This window comes from Camponotus floridanus, unplaced genomic scaffold (genome assembly GCF_003227725.1).
Source record: "Camponotus floridanus strain SB8 unplaced genomic scaffold, Cflo_v7.5 scaffold7, whole genome shotgun sequence".
Lineage (NCBI taxonomy): Eukaryota > Metazoa > Arthropoda > Insecta > Hymenoptera > Formicidae > Camponotus > Camponotus floridanus.
Window position 1 is genome coordinate 554265 of NW_020229838.1, and position 21674 is coordinate 575938.

Consider the following 21674-nt stretch of genomic DNA (forward strand, 5'->3'; position numbering starts at 1 on the left):
ATAATTTCGCTTAGATTTATACGATTATTCATCATTGTGTTTTGCACACATTATCGTTTCGCGGAATCTAATTGAATAATAAAGTTCCACAGAGAATATTGATATACGATCACGTTTTATTACGCGACTTGATAAGATGGCGCGATTATGTAGCTCGATTATCTTAATCATGAGAGGAAATTGCAAGAGATAAGAAACATCGATTTGAATTCACAATCTGCTTCTTGTTGTTGATTGAGCGAGTAAATCATAACGCGAATAATGAAAAGTTTCTCTGGGGGTCGCAAAAGTTAAATGCGAACCCCATCGAGACTCGATGGGGCGCCCTCAGGAAATCTAAACCGGTAACAAGATGGCTGCTCGGAAACGGAAACCGGAAGCTTGTCACTCAAGCTGCGCTGGCTTCCGGCGTGTCCCGAAAAAAGGGAAACAGTCTAGAAAAGAATAAGTGAGACAGAGAAAGCGAATGGATAGTCTTGAGTGTATTATTTTGTTATACTCCCTATTGTAAATATAAAAGAGAGAAAGAGAAGAATGCTACGATATCACTGAAACATTTAAAAATATTCTGTTACATTATTTTTTTACTCTATATTAATAATATATACAGAATAAATAACAAAATTACACACTAATATATATATATATATATATATATATATATATATATATATGTATACATTATTTAAGATTTTTTTTCTGCAACGAATTATTATAAAATGTTGATAATATATTAATACAAAAAATATATCAAGAATAATTTGCTTTTGATTTTTCTAGATAGAGATTCGATTTGTTGGACTAATTTTGTTACAATATAGTAAAACATATATACATACACACATATATTTAATTTTTCTGATTTTTTTTTTAATTTTAATTAAAAATGAGAAAGAAAGAGAGAGACTTGAAGTGATTTTTGGGTCAAGATTAGTAAAAAAATTTACTTTTCTTAGGATCAAGATTTATTAAATACGCTTCTGATATATTAGTTTACTATACGTATCATACACAATGTACATATATACAGTTTATATGTAATTAATTAATTAAGGACGAAACACTGCAATATATTCTTACGATTGCTCACAGTATCGATCTCGCTTTCTATTCTTCGATTTATTATGACATCAAACATCATAATAATTATGTAACATTATCAGGATAGTACATGCATTATCAATGTACTATTTAAAGAATTTAAGTTTAAGAGATAACAATGTCAGTTTAAGATACAAAGCCTGTGTTAATATCAATGAATCATTCCATTTGAAATCATATCATCGTGGCAAGTTTTCCTCATTTAATTTTCTTCAAGTACATATAAAAAAATCATTAAGAAAATCATATTTAATTCCGAAGAAAATATTTAATGAGGATGACATATATGTACTTATTAAATGTATCCTCCAAACTGGCCACTTATTTCCTCTTTCGAGCAAATTTATTGCGAGAAACGAAAATGTCGCATTAGACAATCAAGAAATATAGAACCATAATCGTAGCTACATATATCTTGCGAGTATAGAATTTTTTGAGAATCTATTAAATATATCAGATATCTGCCAAATCTGAATCTTTCAAGAACATGAGAAAAATATGTGCGGAATCATAGATTAGCTATGTATTAATTAATTGAGAAGTGATTCACTCACCTGATTTCGAGATTGTAGTTTCGTCTGTTTTATATTTTTAAGAAAAATTGTATTTCTGAACTTTGCTTGCTTAATTTTGAAATTATATTAGTTTAGAATTTTTTGCATTAATTTTTCAATTTCGAAATTTAGTATTTCTGGACATCGTTCTATTTTTCAAGATGGCTCTTCAGAACTCTGCATGTCTACTTTATACATACACACAGACACATACATACACAATTTAATTAAATTCGACTTTAATTCATTGGCAGTAATTTATTCTCGTGTGATCTATTATCGAAAAATTCGAAAAAAGACGTTAAATGTGCGTGAATTTAATTATATGATAGACGACATGGTGCACCTCAGGATTAAATCGAAATTCTTTGCATTTACGATATTCTTTTCTACGACACACATTCTAAGGACTAAATTCGAATTCTACGTAAGTAACCGGGATATTGTGTAACAAGTTTGTACAAATATCTTATCTCGTAAGAACGCAACATCGATATCATTTAATGAGAAACTCTTTTTTATACGGTTTTTTTATCTATAATTAAATATTTATTTATTCACGTCAAGCTCTAGTTCATACACGAAATTAGCTCGTACGCGAAAGCGATCTTTGGTTTTCGACGGTATTCGCACTGTCTTCAATTTTTTTATGAATATCAACACTAGCCGCAACAATTTTTAATTGTAGTACACTGGATTTCAGTTATTTTAAGAAACTGAAGAATTCCGAGCAAAGGGCTCGCAGTTTTTTAATTATCTGTTTTCGTTAAACTACTTTGCGTTATTATTAATCTTCCACACTTACTTGTATTTTGAACATTCAGGTTTTATCATTCCTCAAATTGTCAATATCGACATTTTATTTTTTAATTAGCTAAATATTCGCTTATATGCAATAATGTGTTCTACGTAAGTAATTTTATGAAGTAATATGTTGCGATATTTGCTTGTCTTTTGAAATATTAAGGAAATATTCGACTGCTTCGACATTTCTTAAGAATATGTATCCCACATCATTAATAAATTCATCTTCTTGCTACCTTCTATGAGCTGGATACATTCTTTCTATCATCTATATCTTTGAATGTTTAATTTTCATTCCATTTGCTAAACTTTCCATGCACATTTTTCATCGCACGTCGACTTAAACGAGTATTTATTGCTATCGTAAAACAGCAATTTCCCGTATTAAGTTTCGACAATAATCCTTCTTTTAGAAAGATATCGATCGTTTTCAGTTTCCTAACAAGTCAGTATCTTTGAACACGTGTCTTTTATGAAATGCTATCAAAACTTCATGCGTAATGCTATTCTTTTTGAAGATCGATAGTTTTGAAAAATACACGCGATAGTTAAAATTCAGTGTGTCAGCTAATCACGCTTTTTATAACTCGAAGGTGGACTTAGTTTTTTATCTCATCATTGCTGTGCGTCTCTTTAATTTTGTCGCACATCTGAATTACATCAGAAGAGTTCGAGTGGATATGCATCAATTATTCACTAGAAGTCGAAAAACATGTAGAATCGAAAGAATCAAAATTATTTCTCTATCAATCTTCCTCTTTTCACTTGATTGATGTTTAATCTCAATCGTATTATAACTCTTCATGTTTCTTTGTTGGTCTTTCCAAATGAATTTTCGACAATATCCATAGTGAATTTATAATCACTAACACATAATCATCGTACATACTATCGTGTATCATAATGAATTTTCATGCACTCTTCGCGCTCTCAACATTGCTAGAATTTTTCCATTTCGAACAATTCCTTACATCCGTTCTTTATATTCACATCTTATCACAGCGTCTTTATCGCCGATGATTCGCGAAATGATCATTCATTGCGCGAACCTTTCTTTTTTCTTCAACCAACCCGATCTTTTCTACCACCAAAGTTTTTGTGGTATGCCGAACGACATCGGAACCTGATTGCTTCCGGCATACGTCTGCTCCATCAGCTTTTGACAGGGCTTACCGTCTCTCACCAGCACTGGTACAGCAACCCTCCTGGGCGAGCACCCGCTGCCGCCGGCCTCGACGCGCTCGCTCGCTGCCCTCTTCGTCTTATACCTGTGATTCTGGAACCAGATCTTCACCTGGGTAGGCGTGAGACGAATGATGGAGGCCAAATGCTCGCGCTCGGGCGCGCTCAGGTAACGCTGCTGACGGAAACGTCGCTCCAGCTCGTAAGTCTGCGCCTTGGAGAACAGGACTCGTCGCTTTCGCTTCTTGTGCTCGGTCTCGTGGGGTTGCGCCGTCTCGTTGCCAGCCTGCTGCTCGTCCTCGAAGTCCTGCGACTCCTCGTCCTTAGACGATTCGTGACTGTTCTCCTGCTGCGACGGGAACGACATGTCCGAGATCGCCGGACTCGTCGAGTCTGGTTGTTGAAGAACTGAACACAAGAAATATTATCGCGATATTAATTTTCATTTCGAAAGACCAATGCCATTCTGTAGAAGAATCCCGACGTAGCATAAATATTGACTAGATTGTTCGTATTATTTTGTTAAATATTGATCTGAATTTTTGTTATACACGATTGCGTGTGATGCAGGTATTTTTTAGTGCAGCTATAAACCATCGTTAAGATAAGTATGTTAAATGACGTGATGGAAGTATAGTATTTAGTAAATGATCGACTCAATTACTTGATTGATGATAACCAACTGCAGCTGCATTTCAGCCGGCGCCGTCGATTGCTCTTAGCGTTGATTACCGGCAGATGCACGCCTGCATTGATTTTTTAATAGTTCTTCTAATCAGTACCGATGAATTATATCGTTAAATCTCATGATATGCTATATGTGATTAATTAAACTTCACTTTCTATAAATATACAAACTTTCAACTCTCTCACGATATTCCAAGAGATCTCTGATCTCTTTTTTTATAATACTATTCTATGAGAAATTTTTTAATCGATTATAGAAACGATCAAACGTGAATATCATTATAATTTGTAAATTAACCGTAATATTTAATTAGAGATTTTTAAAGAATGACAAGAATGAAACAATAACAAAATAAATATAATTTTGTTGACATGATAATTATACTATGAACAATAACTTGATTTGTCCCGTAGCAAAGTGTTCGATCTGGCTCGGGATATCGGCTAATTTAATGTACGACGTTGGGATACTGGCTTTCGCCGTGGTACAATATGCTTTTGTGAGCGACCCCCGGGGACCCGTTCAAGGAGGGTGTGAACCAATATAAAGCCTATTTGATACCCCTGCTCCGGACCCTATGGGATCAACCATATCATTTTCATGGGAGATTAGGCTATACTCGCAGTCGCACTGTGATTTCAATTAGACACTCGCCACTAACTAATGTCTCCAAAGGAAGCTATGCGATAGCTTTGGGATCTCGCGTTCTTCCAATACGAATTGCGAATCATTTCTTGAACTAGATTTCGCATATAAAATATATGTACTATCATTATTTTAATTTATTTTAATTTTAATTTAAACTCGTTTATTTAAAGAAACCAAGTGCAATTTAATTTTTTTAAATTTATTCCTTAATAAAATAAAATTAAAAGAGGCATCATGATAACAATCTTTATATCTTGTTTGATGTTTCATCATGTATTTAGTAATTTTTATTCTTATTTTTTCAAGTATATATTGCACTTGTATAATTTTCTAAAATCATTCACAGATTTTAGAAAATTATGTCTGTGAATGATTTTCTAAAATCATTCACAGACATATTTAAATCCGTCCAGAATTTTGAAAAATCTGCTTTAAAGAGAATTATATACACAATACACCATTCAGTGAACAATATAAACGTTTGATGTAAAAAAGATCCACTCAATCGTACGTACCCCCTCTTTATCTGTTACAGGACGACCGCGATTATTCGCAGGCGACGTTTCTCATGTCGGTTCGACACGTCGCTCGGATTTTTCGCTCGTGCGAACCGTGACCGCGCGAGAGGAAGATAAAAAGGAGCAGGATAGGTCGCCGACGAATTTTTTGGGCGTGACGATTCTGATTTAACGAGGACCGGGGCCCGGGGGGCCCCCGCCGCTCGCGCATCTGTCCCCGGTATGACATCTGTCCTCATTCGCGGACCAATCGCCGTGCGGTACCCACGAGAACCTTTTACAGGACCATTAGATCCTGCTTAACCCTCGCGGACCAATTGTAGGGTGTTAAATAAATAAGGGTTTCCATCTCGCGCCCTTCCGCCCGCAAAAGCGCGCGCGCGCGCGCGCACACACGTGTATGTGTGTGCACCCTTTCTACCAGTGCGAAGAAAGGGGGCGAGAAATCTTGCACTTCGATGGAAAGTGAATTCAGCCAAAGGTCTTTTCTTTATGGAATACAAATGGTATCTTTGACGAATGGAAAATTTATTTTCTCGCGTTTTCTTAAAATATTAATAATTATTTCTCGATATATAATGACGTAATTGCGGTCAAATTATGCTGCTTGTCGTTAATTTTTGTCATCGCGTGCCCCTGATCTCTGGACAATTAAATAAGGGATAACATGTTCACGCTCACCATTCACCTCTTCCACCAAGGGTTGAGATAACGTTGTCGGTAGCGCTGGTCCAGCTGGCCAACCTAATAATCCGGGCGGGGGTGGCGGCAACGTACCCCTGTTCATAGGGTGCATAGGTTGTAGCATGGCAGTCGTGTGCTCCAGAAATTGTTGATAAGCAAGTGGCATGTCGTTGGATATTGGTAGAACGGTTGTGGCACCTGAAACACAAAACCCCAGAAAATGTATTAGTTTTTTTAATAGCTAAAACTTTATAACCAAAGAAAATTAGGACTTTATACTTTCTCCGATTTTTTAAATTTTAATTTATATATATATATATATATATATATATATATATATATATATATATATATTATCTTTCTTTTTTTTAAATTTCGAAACATGTATTAATCAGAGAGATTAAAATTGAATCAACTCAAATTTTTAAGATTCATATTATAGATTTTTAGACAAATCTATATTACTTTAAACTTGATATTTCGATTATCGAATTGTAATAATTGTTCAATTACTAATTAATAATGCAATTAACGAAATACGAAATATGTATTTCTTAATTACGTTAAAATGTAACTACTTAATACAATAACTTTGTGTACCTTGCGCATCTGTTTCTTCTTGTGACGGCTTGGTATCGTTTAACTCTAAAATGTCGCTAATAGCGAAACCGGATGTCCTAGCCGGCATTTTCATACTTTCGAGCAGTCTGCAACAAAATTTGATTGTTAATCTTAATTTAAAAAGAAATACTAGAAATGATACCAATAGAAAGTATTATAACATAATAATAAAATATATAGAAAATTCTTTATTACATGTCATTTAAGGGATAAATTTAAAGTCTAAACAAAAAATTAATGCTACATGAAGATAAATCATTTATTTAGTATATTAGATATTAGATATTAGATTTTAATTTGCATTGATACATAATAGTGAAACAATCAATTTGCTATTTGTTATTGTCGAATCAATTTCCTGTCGAAATAATATATTTATTAGAATGGGAATATACATTATACATACCTACATATGTATATGCATATATATATAATTATATAAAAAATAAGAAATGTATATTAAAATATATAATATATAAATAATTTATATAAATAAATAATCTATATATAAATTAAAAAATGATAGAAAAAAGTCGATTAAAAAAATTCAATTCTCCGAAAAATCGGCTTGAAATCTGACATCTCTATCTCTGATAGCCAATACGCTTGCGGCATTAGAAACTTGCGATTAATTGATATCGCGCATAACTTTTGTTCTAATAAAACGAACATACGTACGTATGTACAAAGTTGCAATTCGTTTCAGGGACTTGAATAAACATAACTATATTCGTGGGTGGATTTTGCGAGTCGGAAAGTCGGGTACAAAGATGTTTTTGGCCGGTAAAATCCAATTTTAGGAAGGAGGCCTGACCCTGGAAGCCGCCCTGAAACCGTCAAGAAGCCATCGGCTCTTGCAGGATTAGAGAGACGTCTTCGAGGGTACATAATACCTGCTTCCCGCGTTCATTTGTAAGCAACCTGTACGGACCTGCGTGTAGAAACAAATTTTTGGGTCCGTTCACACTAAGCTGTGCGAGCCATTATCGTGGCACGTTCGGCTTCTTAAATATTTCCGACACGAAACGCGGGTGTTTCTGAATAAGCTTTCTTTTTAACTATTTACAGGCTGCCGTGCGTCTGAGAAAACTTGTGTGAGTTTGCGACGAGATAAAACGGCAGTTTTTAGTTACAGAAAAAGTGGAAAAGTTTCGGCGAACATTGATCATTAACAGGGTAATTACAATTTTATATCTTGCAGATATATGATTATATGCTCTCCTTCTTATTCACAGATAAACATACATTTACACATATTTACACTTTAACTGTACGAGAGAAAATCATTAAATATGTCACAAGTGATTATTGATTATTAGATTGTCTTAATAATCATTGTCACAATCACAAATTAATTTATTCTATTTACAGCTATCTGACATTTGTGATTTAATTAATAACTTTTTCTCGTATTAAATTTCACTTATTTACGTATTTTATCGAATTCATGTAATCTTGACTTCGTCATAAAAATCAGATTAAAATATTAGAGGAAAATCATTTCCTCGCGAGAAGCGATAATTATTTGAAAGTACCAGCATTGAAATCGCCCGCGATTTCAACCTCTTGTAATTACGATGTTTTTTACATCTCAATTACGTAAAAAAAATAGACAAGTATCCACAGTATTAATTCGCGAATTATTTGCTAAAATTATGTCTTGATTATGATTTATGATTATTTATTTAATATTGGATGACTATTATATTGTAAAAGAATTGTTATAGATATAACATAAGTGTCACTTTCGTCTCTTTATTGTTGACAAAATTAATTGTGCATATAATTTAAGAAAATATACTATAATATATTTGCTAAAATATGTAAATTTTACATAAAAATTCTAAAGTGAGGATTTTAAAATATTCATATTAATAGAATTATAAAATATTTCTATTAAAATACAAAATATTTAGAAGAAGCAATACTTTTGACTTTTTTTATGCTATCTAAGTACATTAGAATTAATATGTACACACAGAATTAATATGTACAACACAATTTATGTGATATTAAATAATTATATAAATAATTATTATCTAAGTATGTAAATACATTTTAATAATGAGAAATTTCTTGATGTTACATAAAGTGTCATTGATAAATAATAGTGTTCCAATGAATCATAATATCAATATAATATTACATGATATATCTTAATAAAGACATGTGCAAGAATTCGATAATCATAAAAAATTCTCGATTAATCAAAGATTATTGATTAGCGCGAACATTAATATTATTTACCTAGTATTCAATGCAAGCTGACTGTACCAAACGTGGTTTAAAAGACTAGGATACGGTAGCAGCGGCCAGGGTAAAATCTTATTTTTGTCCACCATTTTGAAAAGATTTGGAGATGATTGTTATTAGCGTCAGTACATGTTACATCTTTCACCGACGGCACATCTTCATATATTTAAAAGTCTCTTCGAATCGCCAATCCAATCCTAATTCTTTTTTTCTTCTTCGATTTTCCAATAATATTTTAAATTAAAATTAATTGAAAGATCTCTTTCTTCTTTACTCACTTCGCACAATGCGAAAGCTAGTGAGATTTTTGTCTCTTTTGCTTCGAAAAGAGATAAAATTTTTTACTTTTACTTTCCTTTTAGAGGAAAATTATTAATATGTTAAATTGATTCACAATTGATTTATGTAATATGTTATTTATTATTTTGTTACTTATTTTTTTTTACATCTTATTGGAGCAACTTTCTTAACAACTTTTTTAATTTCTTTGATCTTTTTGTGATTGCAACTGCCCATATCTTCCGTTTTCCAATTTTATGGTCACTCTTTTTCTGTTATATAACACTATCATAGTTCTTCGTTTTAGCATTAACAAATATAATTTTTCACAAGAGTTCACGGATTTCGTGGCAAAAATCCTTATGCCAGCACAAACATAATAACTAGTCCAACAAGTAATCCAATGTCCATTCACTGATTTTCGTATCGCACTCGCAACTGTCAGTCATTACTGAGTCCATCCGAAGAACCCGTAAAGCAGGTCATAATTCCTTTTTGGAACTACTAAAGGACACTTCTTGTAATTTTTAAGTGTCCTCGACGAGCACTTGACGACTAGTGTTCGTTCGTAGGTCGCCCGTCAAGCACCCTCGAAGCATAGGGCGGATTCTACATTGGGGCGGGATTTCACGTTCATCCCCTCCCGTTTGCTAGCTTTTCTATCCCACCCTGTTCCCCGGCGGTAACTTACGGAAAGTTTCCGGCGGGAGAAGCTCAGGATAGAAGAACGTCTGTTTCGTTTCTCGTTTAATTTATCATCTCTTTAAAAGCTTCGTTTAAAAAAATAAATACAGTGTTGATAATGTAATATTCTGATGAGGGTTCAATGGTTTTATCTTATTGGAGCCGCAAGTATTTTATTTAAGTTGAATTAATAACTTCACTGATACGAGTTGTCTTTCTTTCATGCACGTACTGTCAGCAATATAATCTAACAATATAATCATAATAATCAAAAAATATTTATTTATCTTATTTTCCGTAGAAGATTGCGTAGTAAAATACTAGCTTTGATTTTTATTCTTCAGCTAAAAATAAACAAATGACTTTATCAGGATCAATATATTTAAAAAAATACAGTTCTTAGGTCAACATTCTCTTTCTCTTCCTCTCTTTTTTAGAAAAAAAATTACATAAGGCTACACCAATTTAAATTAAATTAGAATTCTTCTTAACATATATAAGGAATTTTTATATTCTATTAAATGTCATTCTCTCAATCGAGTCAGCTTATTCTAAGAAAAATTCAATATATTTCTTACTTTTTTTATAATTATTGAAAATAAATTGTTTTATAAACTGATGAATGATTAAGATAAAATACAAAGTATAATTTTTGATTCGTATTTTTAAAATAAATTAAAAATGGGAAAACAATACGATAGTGATTCAATATTAAAAGATAAATCAAGATATTATTTTAGCAAATAACTCGTACTGATTAATACTTATATACGATTATATTTTTATTAACAGTTATCTAATTAATTGCTTTGTCTAATTGAGTTTTCATGTATGTGTATAAAAATAAGAATTATATGTAAAAACACATCTTTTTCTTCGTGGCATCAAATCCGATAAAATTTCTTGCCACTCCGAGCGATTCTGGTAATATTACGGGGGTAAGTTACCGAGGGGTGGTACCATCAGCCAGCCAATGGGATGGTCGCGTGTCGGAAAACCGTCGCCCAGCGGCCCGGGGGTTGATTTCAATCCACCCGACGAGCGAGCCAATCGGCGAGCTTCATCGATCACGGGGCTTTTTACACCGAGAGCATACTTTACGTCGAGTGTTAATGTGAAAGAGCATTAGTGGTGCTTTTACTGTGTCATTTCGATTTTTCACTCGTTTCCCTTACCTGCCCCTAGCCTCTTCCCCTGCCATTGCCCTGTTTTCTCTCTTTCCCTCTCTTTCTTTCTCCCCCTGTGGTACTCAGATCGTTGCCTATTGATACGCAAAACTGGGTTAGAAGCGTGGTCGCGACTTACGACCGAGTGTTACACAAACGCAAACGAGATACGTATGATCGATCAGCAACTGTCCTCTTTTAGGAACTTGTTTGTTCGATTAAAAAATAAAAGGGTGCGAAATGAAGTTTAATTGAAGTGAGGCATATATGTTTAATTTTGTAAAAACTGAGATATTCCAGCAAAGTAAATTATAATTCATATCTTCGCATTGTACGCATCATTAATTTATTAATTTAACAGTGTGATAATATTAAATGAAGTCTTTCACATGAATCTTCTTTTAGAGATAGATTACTCAGGCAAACGCCAGAAGTTACAGGTACTCACGAAACTGATCAAATGTTCTAGAAACTTTATAAAAGTTTTTGATATCATGAGACAGAGAAGAAAAAGAAGAGAGAGAGAGAGAGAGAAATGGAGAGGAAAGAAAAGAAAGAGACAAAGAAAGAAGAGAAAATAACAGAGATTTTTATAGTATATATATTATATAAAAGAATATAAATTATAAAATAATATAATTTTCTACATAATTTTCAAAAATATTTTTAATATATATTTGATTTTTAATTTCATGACTGTTTTAAATGACTGTTGCATTAAATGACTGTTTATATAAAATATTATAATTGTAACTATAAAGGAAACATATTCTATTAAAAGAAAATTCTTATAAATAAATTATCATTTCTTCTATATGTCTAACTTGATCTTTTTTTAGAAATTGTTTTAGAAGTTTTCAAATCAAAATTTCGAAGACGCGAAATCGAATTGAAATTGTCAATCTATAGTTGCAATCGAGAAAACTCGCGAATGAATAAAGTGAGAAATGAAATTTAAATTTTTATTTAAATAAATCCGGATACAGTCGGCATAATTCAGACGAAAATCGTGTGACGGCTAATTTTATAGCGAGGCATTTATTACGTGCACATTCCGTGACGATCGGTTCTTTTTTTTCTCCGATAATCGCGACGCTGGCGCGTGAAAAAAAAGACACGTCATCGGCGACAAGGCTCTGACCTGATTTCTTTTTTATACCACCTACTTATTATTCGCGGACACGCATTTATTACATCGGGTTAATGATAGATAAAAGTCCCTGTTGTTTCACGCGATTATCGTTCAGTGCGCAACACGCGTTTCGTTATCCGTCGCAATTATGCGCAAAAATAATAATCCGTGGACTCTGATTCAATCGAATCGAATTCGTTTCGCGACCTTCTTTCGCGATGTTTCGATCGCAGATAAGTATATTATATCGTTATAATATGCCAGTATTTTATGTTAAGATCGCATGCCATTATTGATTACTGAACGTAGGGAATATCAAGATATATTATTAGGAATTATGCGGGATATTTAGTAAAATGCACAGAAAATATGTGAGATACATTTTTGTGAAAATAATTAGCTTTCGCAATTTTTAAAACTCTTTAAATCATCCAAATAAATTTTACTTGCATTTTTTTGATACAGTTTCTTTACAAAAATTTTAGATAAAGATAAATGTTTTATTACTTATCATCTTTTAATAAATTAATACATAAATTTTTATATATCTTTGAAAAGATTTAAAATGTTGCAAAGTCTCCTTAATACAAAGTAGCATTAGAAATTCTTCAATATAATATATCTCAAAATGATTAAAACCTTGGTAAAAGAAGACGAAGATCATTTTACAAAAAAAAATGTACATTATTTTTTTACAAAGAAAATGTACATTATATTATAATATAATAAAATTGAAGAAGATATACGTAAAGTTAATAAAGAGAATTAAAATGTTCATGATGTGCAAATTTTTTTACAATTCTAGGCTTTTTTACAATTAAGGGGCTTTTTCTCGAAACCCTTAATTCATCTTGAATATTCTTGCGTTTCGTTAAATTTAAAAATAATATTTGGGTGTTCCGTTTTAAACGAGAGACCACATTTTCTATCTCGATCGAGTCGACGCTCTGAAATTGATGATTTGTCGGATTCATTTTGTCGTTGAATGGAAAGTCGCAGGTTGTATCCAATCGCGAAGAGAGATGCGCACCTGAATGCGAACCACTCACAATAAATACACACGCGTACCGACAGTAGCACGGTGGAAAATGGGGTTTCGAAAAGCGCGATTCAGAAGCTACGAACAGGTAAGAGGCAGGAGCGACGATAAAGCGAGTTTCCGGTTTATTCAGACCGGCCCTCGTACAATCGCGCGGCTTCGCCGCACAGAAAGTCAAAAAATGCGGAAGAGGGTGGACCCGATTTTCCTGATTTTTTCTCATGGCCACGTCTTGACCGTCAGATTTATTTCTAGAAATAAAAGCTATCAGATATCGAAAATCGGGAAGACACCTGTATTATTTAGTGGTCAAGAGACATTCAGTACAATTTTTTACTTGAATTTCACTGAGATGATGATTTCAAATATGAATGATGATGATTTCAAATACTTTTGTAAGGATAATAATAATGAAAAATGATCATTGTACAAAAAACTTTTTTATAAATAAAATTCCTATTATATGAATAATTAAAATAGAAAAAACCTAGTATTATGATTAATTTGTAACAAATATATTTTTAAGAATTTATTTAATAATTGATATTATAGGAACGTTTAATTTTTTTTTTTTTTTTTAGAATAATGATTCCCTTCTCGGGATACATGTTCTGTGTTTTGCTTACATCGTGTTTTACATCTACACCTTTTCTATATTAATTTATACACTTATTTCTTGACTCAGTTTTTCTCTCTCTTTCCTTTTATTGCACAACTTCAGCATCCATTCTATTCCTTTTCCATTTTCTGCCATTATAAATTCTTCGCTGGGATTGGCTGCTCTTGATTCCGGGCATTCTCTTAATATATGGTGCCATTCCTCTTCTCCCTCACACAGCCTGCACATTTTCTTGCCTTCCTTCTCCCAGTATCTATCACCTTTCCATTCGTTTCCGCATCTGAATCTTGCGATTGTTTTCAACTTTGTGCCTTTTTCGTTCCACTCCAAATATTTCGCTCTTTCAATTGTTTTTCATCTATTGTATTCTTTTATTGATTTCGATCTCTCCATCTTCCTTTCTCTCTCTTCCAATTTTTTCTTTTTGTAGTTGATTGTCCATTCTTCTATCATGTTTTTTCCCTGTTCCTCTCTTGCTTTTCTTGTCCACTGGTTTAATCTGCCCTCCTTGTAAAATATCTGCATCCTTCTCCATTGTGTACCCTCCCATTCTATATCGCTAATTTCCCTTCTGCATTCTCTCAGTATTTCGTTATCAATCATTCCTTTTATTTTTTCTTGGTATTTTAGCGCTCTTCCTCCGGCTTCTATACTGATTTGTTCTATCTTTGTTTCTTCTCTAATTATGTAGCCTGGCGTGCATCTATCTAAGCCTAATATCCGTCTTATGTATCTCTCTTGAAGTGCTTCAATCTCCTTCCATTCTTTCCATCCCCATATTTCGACTCCGTATAAGAGTATGCTTTTGACCATGACATTAAACATCATTCTCCTGTCGAAGTCTCCTCCAAATTTCCTTCCGCCTATCCCCCAAATCTGTGCCATGGCTGCTGCTGCTGCTTTTCTTACTATGCTTTTACATGTGCTTCATCGGTGTTGCATTTAGGAACGTTTAATCCGAGAACGCTTATCGAAGGAAAAATTAATAAGAAAATAATAAGGAACTTTTTTAATACTATCTTTTTTAATTAATTAACATCAACATATTATATTTTTCAAAAATTGTATATTATGATTATTATGAGTTATATAATTACTTTTTTATATACTGCTATATTGTATAATTATATAACAATTATGTATTGTAATGGAGTGTTACTTGGTATTACTTACTAATTTTTATATAATTTACTGTATATTATGTAACTGATAACATTGTTAAATAATTATCAATACAAATTTATAAAAGTATGAATAATATTATAAAATCATCGCCATGTGCTCTCTTAAACTGAATCAGTTAAAGAAAAAATACTAAAACGATAAAATTTTTCATTCAAGATCAATGGGTATTTCACTGACCTTCAGTGAAGACACTCGCATTGCTCCTACGTCTTACATTTCTTTGATTAGGGCTCGAACAAGGCATATTTTAGTTCTTCGCGGGTCTCATCATCTAACTCGGTTAGAATCGTGTTCAACACGAGAAAGAGATCCGAGAGACATTTGTCGGTTTTCCGCAATTCCAATTCTCTCTCTCTCTCTCTCTCTCTCTTTCTCTCTCATGTCCTTCTTCGTTCTGGGAGTTCTGAGCGTCGGCGGGAAAAAATGGAAGAGTCTCGAGCTCTTCGGGCAATCGAGCAACATTTGCCGAGCTCCCACGACTGTTTGGCGATAGCTGTGCCAACTTGTTTCGAGCACGCAACCCAATTTGTCTGCGTCTCATTGTTTTACTACCCCCGCGGCCGCCGCGGTGCAGTCTCTCACTCCGCTCCCGTCGCCGTCATGTGAAAACCGGGGTCGAGGGGATCGTGCCGCGAATTATTACAATCCTCCAATGATCGAGTGGGAATCTTCCTGAGCCTTCTAGTTTAATAACGTTTCTGTATGCATATATTGCGAGCATCACAAAAGAATTGACTCGATAGGGAAACATTCGATGACTAGCAAAATTTAAGCATGTTTCTAAAATTAAAAGAAAGGAATGATTTAGGAAAAAATAATGTACTTTTATGTTATTTTGTATATATTATTTATGTGTCTATGCCTGTGTCTTTTCAAAATAACTAGCAATATAACAGCAGTATTGTTTTATTAACAAAAGAATTCTTAGCCTTTGAATTTTTTCTAGTAACAAAACCACATTCCTTACATTCAGATCTATTTATCTTCCAAAAAGTGTCACATGAAGAGAGGAAGAGCTTGAGCAAAGAAAGTAAAAGCAAATAATTTTTATTGACTACAAATCTATTAAATATGCCAACTACGAGGCCATAATACGCAAGACTTTCATGAAAATATTCTTTCTGCTCATGAAAAATCTTTTTAAAAAGACAATATTGATGTCATTAGTTAACTATTGAAAAGCCATAAAACTTTCGCTCCTTTGGTTAATTTATCGATTCAAACGGTTTATAACGCTAACTGGAATATATCGTAAATTTTCTTAAAATAGAGAAATTTTTATTACAAAACAAAATAACGTTTATATAATACTAATGGTTACATAAAGATGTGATGTTTCTTCTATAGTCAAATAATTTCACTTCTCATGCGACTTTTCATTTTTACATATCCTTGTTTTTTATCATCAATGTGTCTTCAATAAAAAAATAAAATCACCGTAAAATAATATAAGATCTGCCAGTTTCTATCATATCATTAATAATTGATCGTATAATGCCGATCGTATATAAAGTTGCACTGCCATTTAATTGCAGGTGATCAGGTAGCCAAAGCAAAAGTCCTCCTCTTCTTCTACTCGTCTTACTCTTTTTCTTTTATTTATTCAAAATATAGCTACACACACACACACACACACACACACACACACATTGTCACTTCGACCGACTTTCATTCATTTTAAAAGCCGCAAAGACGGAACGAGTAAAAAACCGAAAAGCAAATCCGGCAGGGTGGTCAGTGGAAAATGATCGGATTAACTTGACTTTGAAGAGAAGGCGGGATACCCTCCTCAAATAGCGGATTAACTTGGTGGTCACTTTGCGGTTGTTCGTTCGCCGTTTATGTTAAACATCATAATGGTCATACTTTAAATTCAATGTTCAAGTTAACGATTTGATGAACAGAAGCTAATAATGTGATAGCTGGACTTACCATTTAAATCCATCTTGGCTCTTAAATCACGTGCTCACATTGACAGGTGATAGGACTCGCTAATATAGATAATATAGATAATATAGATAGTACTATAATAGTGTATATATATATATATATATATATATATATATATATTCTCTACAGCTAAAGAAAAAAATTTTCTAGCTCGAGTTCTCTTTGCTCGAAAAATAAATGTGAATGATTGAATAAATAAACATCAGATTATGGTCGATAAAAATGCCTCTGAAAAATGACTTCCAGCCAATCAGAAGACTTAAGCCACTTTTAGAGATACTTTTGAAAGAGGAATTCAGAATATGATCCAAAGTTCATTATTCATCAAGTATGTAATTATAGAAAATATTTTAGCATACATGGTAGTTTACTAGATTTAATATATAATTTATATCTATGTATAATTTAATTATATAATTTAATTCAACGTCTACACATTTAAATATACAAAAAATATTCGTAATTCTAATGGCAACATTTAATGACAGTTTTATAAAATAAATATGAAAAAAACAATGTTTTAAAATGAAAATTTACAAGGTACAATGAACTCAGTATTTCTTTTGATGTTTCTTTGAAACTTGAGCCGCTAAGAATGAAAAGAAAAAATGTCGGGAAGGTCAAATAGAACCAAATTTTTCTTCGTGGAAACACTTAGTCAGCAGAGTGGCTACTTGAAATTTTGTATACATTTGAAATTCTGAATGACCGGAAACGGGAAACGTGGTGTGATGAATAGACACTCGTCTATCTTTTACGGCATATCTCACCATTATTATCGTAATTTACTACCTGAAAGCTCAGAAACACCTAAGATTCTTTATTTACTAAAGTACGTGCCGATGGGACTTTTTCGAAAAAATTTTCGAGACACCCCGCTATCTCGTTATTTTAACCGTGAATTTTCTTAAGATGCCGTATTAAAAAATCTGAAGGATCTTTTGTGAGAGTTGAAATTAAGTTTGACACCAATTCTCGAATATACTATTAGATCTCAGAGATAATCACAACGCACCTTTTCTTTTTCTTTTTCTCATTTAAATGCTGCCCTTGAGTGATTCTTAAACTGTAAAAATTCTCAATGACTCAACATTAAAATAGTTGACAATGGACAAAAAGACATTCATTTTTGCTCGAACTTTTCAAATACGGGTTTTTGCTCGAACTTTTCAAATACGGATCCTGTATAATATTTTTCTACCGTAACTAATATTAATATGTTCAAAAGCTTTAAAATGAGGCGGTACATGAAATTAAAAAAATAACACAAAAATTTTTTAAAATTGTGACAATTATATCACAAAATTGATCATAGTAAGTAACAATCGTATAAAAAATTATTATGATATCGCGCATTATTTATTTTTTCTTATATTTTATATTTAATAGCTTGTCTCATAATAACTTATTATTTCTTATCTAACGAACAGTAAAGTGAAACATATTTTAATGTAATTATTAATAATTTTTACTAATTAAACTATACACAATTCTTTCTTTATTGCAAAACATATATTTTGAGTAGATAAAAAAACATAGATTAGAAATATTAATCACTGAAAAAAGCTTCTTCATATTATATTAAAATTATGTATTTATTAACATTTACATTTAATATAATCAATAAATAAGTCGTGCTCTTTGATGATATTGTTCGAAATAACTCTCTCATCGAAACCATCTAGAAAAGAAGTCGATGGAATTTGGTGGAGAACACAATCGAGCCTTACGTTCATTCATAAGTTGCTACGAAAAAAGGCAGCAGGCTTCATAGGAACATGAATGAACGTAGTACACAGCGTAGTAGGGATCGGGCCCCGACAACGGGTGGGCTACCCCGGAATACATCTTTTAGCATCCTGATTCAAGGATCTTGTCGAAAAGAGGTCCTTATTCCCTAAAGCGCGTTTTCCATCTTTCTTCCCTCCTACCGTTTGCGGTATTTTGTCAAATGTGATCTAGACTTATTCGAGGCCATCAGCCACCGACGTCTTTTAAGAAAACTGTTTAAGATGTTATTTCAAGCTTAGCAGAACAATTTTAAGTCCACATTCCTTTTTGTTTATTAGCAAAATTTGTCTATGTGAAAACGATCAGAAATTCAGATTTTCGAAAAATTAAAAATAATCCCCTAAGATAGAATATAAGAATATAAGAAGATAATATAAGAATATAAGAATGTAAGAAGATTATCATAAGAATATGAAGATGAATTTTGAAATATGTTCATATCAATTCAAGAATTTTAAAAATAATTTTATCCGAGTTTTTTACAATATTTTCGAAGATACATGCTATTAAATAAAGTTTTATATAGTTACATAATTTTTAGCAATTCTTATAGCCAATAATAAGTGTATGTTGTAAGAGATATGTCTTATCTAAAGAAATCTTGATAAAAATTCAAAGAAAATTATGTGAAAAAGAGATATATGGAAATTATTTATTTGTTATTTAAATGTTGCAAAGTTTATATTTAAATCAATATCTTCCAAAATTTAGGACTTCTTTAAAAATGTTCCACACAAATTAATGCCTTCTTTCTTTTTTTATTTACAAAATATTTCAGAATTATTCTAAAGATTATTTTCATCTGATTTGTTTGATTAATTTTTCGAAGCATTTGTTTAACAAAAATATTGAAGCAGATTATCATTTATCGAAACGTTCCATTTATCTTTGAAAAATTTCTGCTCCTCACTCTTTCATATATCTTTGTGACTAATAATAAGAGAATCATAAATAGAAGTTTATTAAAGTGGAAATGTATTAAAGCAGATTATTACGAAAATCTTTTAAATGTTGCATGATTCTTATGAATGATAATTATAATTAAAACAAAATATAAAGTATGTGCAAGCACATGTAGAAAGAAAAATTAAGGCGGCGATATGTGTTAAATTAAAGAATCGTCCAATTCGACGACTTGCGATCTCGCAGGTGCAATGAATGGGGAAACGGTAGAATCGTATCGTAGTAGAATACGATTAATCCAAAATTTACGATGGAAACCAACAGGTGTCGGCGCACCGCGTGCGGCACCCTTTTGTTTCTCTCGTGTGTGTCCTGGCGTGTAACAAGGCGTACCACTCTACGCCGAAGGATTCGCCTAACCGATATGCGTGACTACTCTTAAATGTTCGCTTCCGGTTTCCGGTGCTATCCGTTTAATCAGATATGTTAATTGTCCGCATGAATGCGCGAGAAATCAGGTGATTCTTTTTGAGATTAATAATAGCTTTCCTTACGAAAAACGAATTAAATCAATGTAGGAGTAGATAATAAACTGACCTTATCTACTCTTCAATTAAATTAAATTAATTAAATAATCGATTAATTATACATTACTTTGTATGGTTATTTATCGATAATATTTGTTTAATTAATCATCGTAAGATTATTTATTATATTTTTTTATTAAAAAAGAGAAATATTTAATATTTGGAATAATATTATTTTAAGATTAATTGATCTCAAGGTAATAGAATTGTGTCTTTTTTTAACATTAAAAATTGCCATCTATATTTCTGAATTTTATTCGACGATGTAAGAAAATAATTGATAGCCAATCTTTAACTATAATTTTGATTTTTGCTACAAAACAGTTTTTTATTTTTAGTGAACTTTTTACCTGTAATCCTCCTCGTTGCTGATGTAATCCGGCGGTATCAGATGCCAGGAAGCGTCGTAACAATCATCGTATCCGGTTGCCATTTTTCTCACCTTCTTCTTCTCTTTTTGCTTTCCCGAATATGCCGGTTATGTGCTCAGCAGAAAAAGTTAAGAAATATCCCGCGGAGATCAAAAAAGTACCGTCAGCAGATACGTCAGAAAGGGCCAGAACAATTCTTCGTCAATTATCTCAGTGCGTACCTTTTTTTTCAAGAGACCAGCGTGATTTCATTATCTCATTCCTCGAAAATCCGACGTATATTTCGTGTTGAAGCATCGTCGCGTATCCACTTTGACTAATGACTTCACGCAAACTTTGTCTTCCGATGAGACAGAATACAAAGAAGAAAAGACGAAATTTCTGTATGCAACACGACGTGATTAATCACACATGTCGCAATTCTTTCGAAAAATAAATTTTGTAATATTTTATTAATATTGTTTGATAAAATCGAACAAACAATAACGCAATTTCCGTGAAAGATGTAGGAAGTAATTCTCGATGAAGTGAAGTTTAAAGATGCTCACTTTTTTTCTTAATGTTTTCGTTATATTCGTTTGAATGTATGTAAAAAACGATGTATTTGGCACTCAAATATGAAATTTAATAATGATGATTGGTAAAATAGAATTATGCCAGATTATTCTCGTTCAACTCATGATAGCCGCTTTACTGAGAACTATGTGGCGATATATCGATCAGCTATACATATATTGTATCAAAAATATGGCTACCTGATAGGAGCTTCGGCAACGTTATCTGCGTGATAACACCCTACATAGATTAGTTTGACTACCGCAAATCGGTAATGTCGAATAAAATGAAATATCATCGAGTCTTCTCGATGTTCTTCTCGTCTTTAAAAAACGAACACGCATCTGAATCGTCTGTATA

General features: G+C 32.5%; 1 protein-coding gene across 3 annotated transcripts; it reads right to left on the minus strand.

Annotated features, from left to right (window-relative positions):
• Positions 1-929: 929 nt before the first annotated feature.
• On the minus strand, positions 930-21454 carry LOC105251555 (homeobox protein Nkx-2.2a). 3 transcript variants are annotated; one of them, XM_025413746.1, is made up of 5 exons: positions 20739-20754; positions 17090-17148; positions 6780-6886; positions 6177-6377; positions 930-4049 (listed from the first exon to the last, which is right to left on the minus strand). In XM_025413746.1, the coding sequence occupies exons 3-5, from the start codon at positions 6871-6873 to the stop codon at positions 3541-3543; spliced, it is 804 nt and encodes a 267-aa protein (XP_025269531.1). In that variant the 5' UTR covers positions 6874-6886; positions 17090-17148; positions 20739-20754; the 3' UTR covers positions 930-3540. The 3 variants fall into 3 exon arrangements, with proteins under 3 accessions (XP_025269531.1, XP_011256741.1, XP_011256740.1); XM_011258439.3 differs by lacking the exon at positions 17090-17148 and having other exon boundaries at positions 20739-21454; XM_011258438.3 differs by lacking the exons at positions 17090-17148; positions 20739-20754 and adding an exon at positions 9048-9142.
• Between the last annotated feature and the right edge of the window lie 220 nt (positions 21455-21674).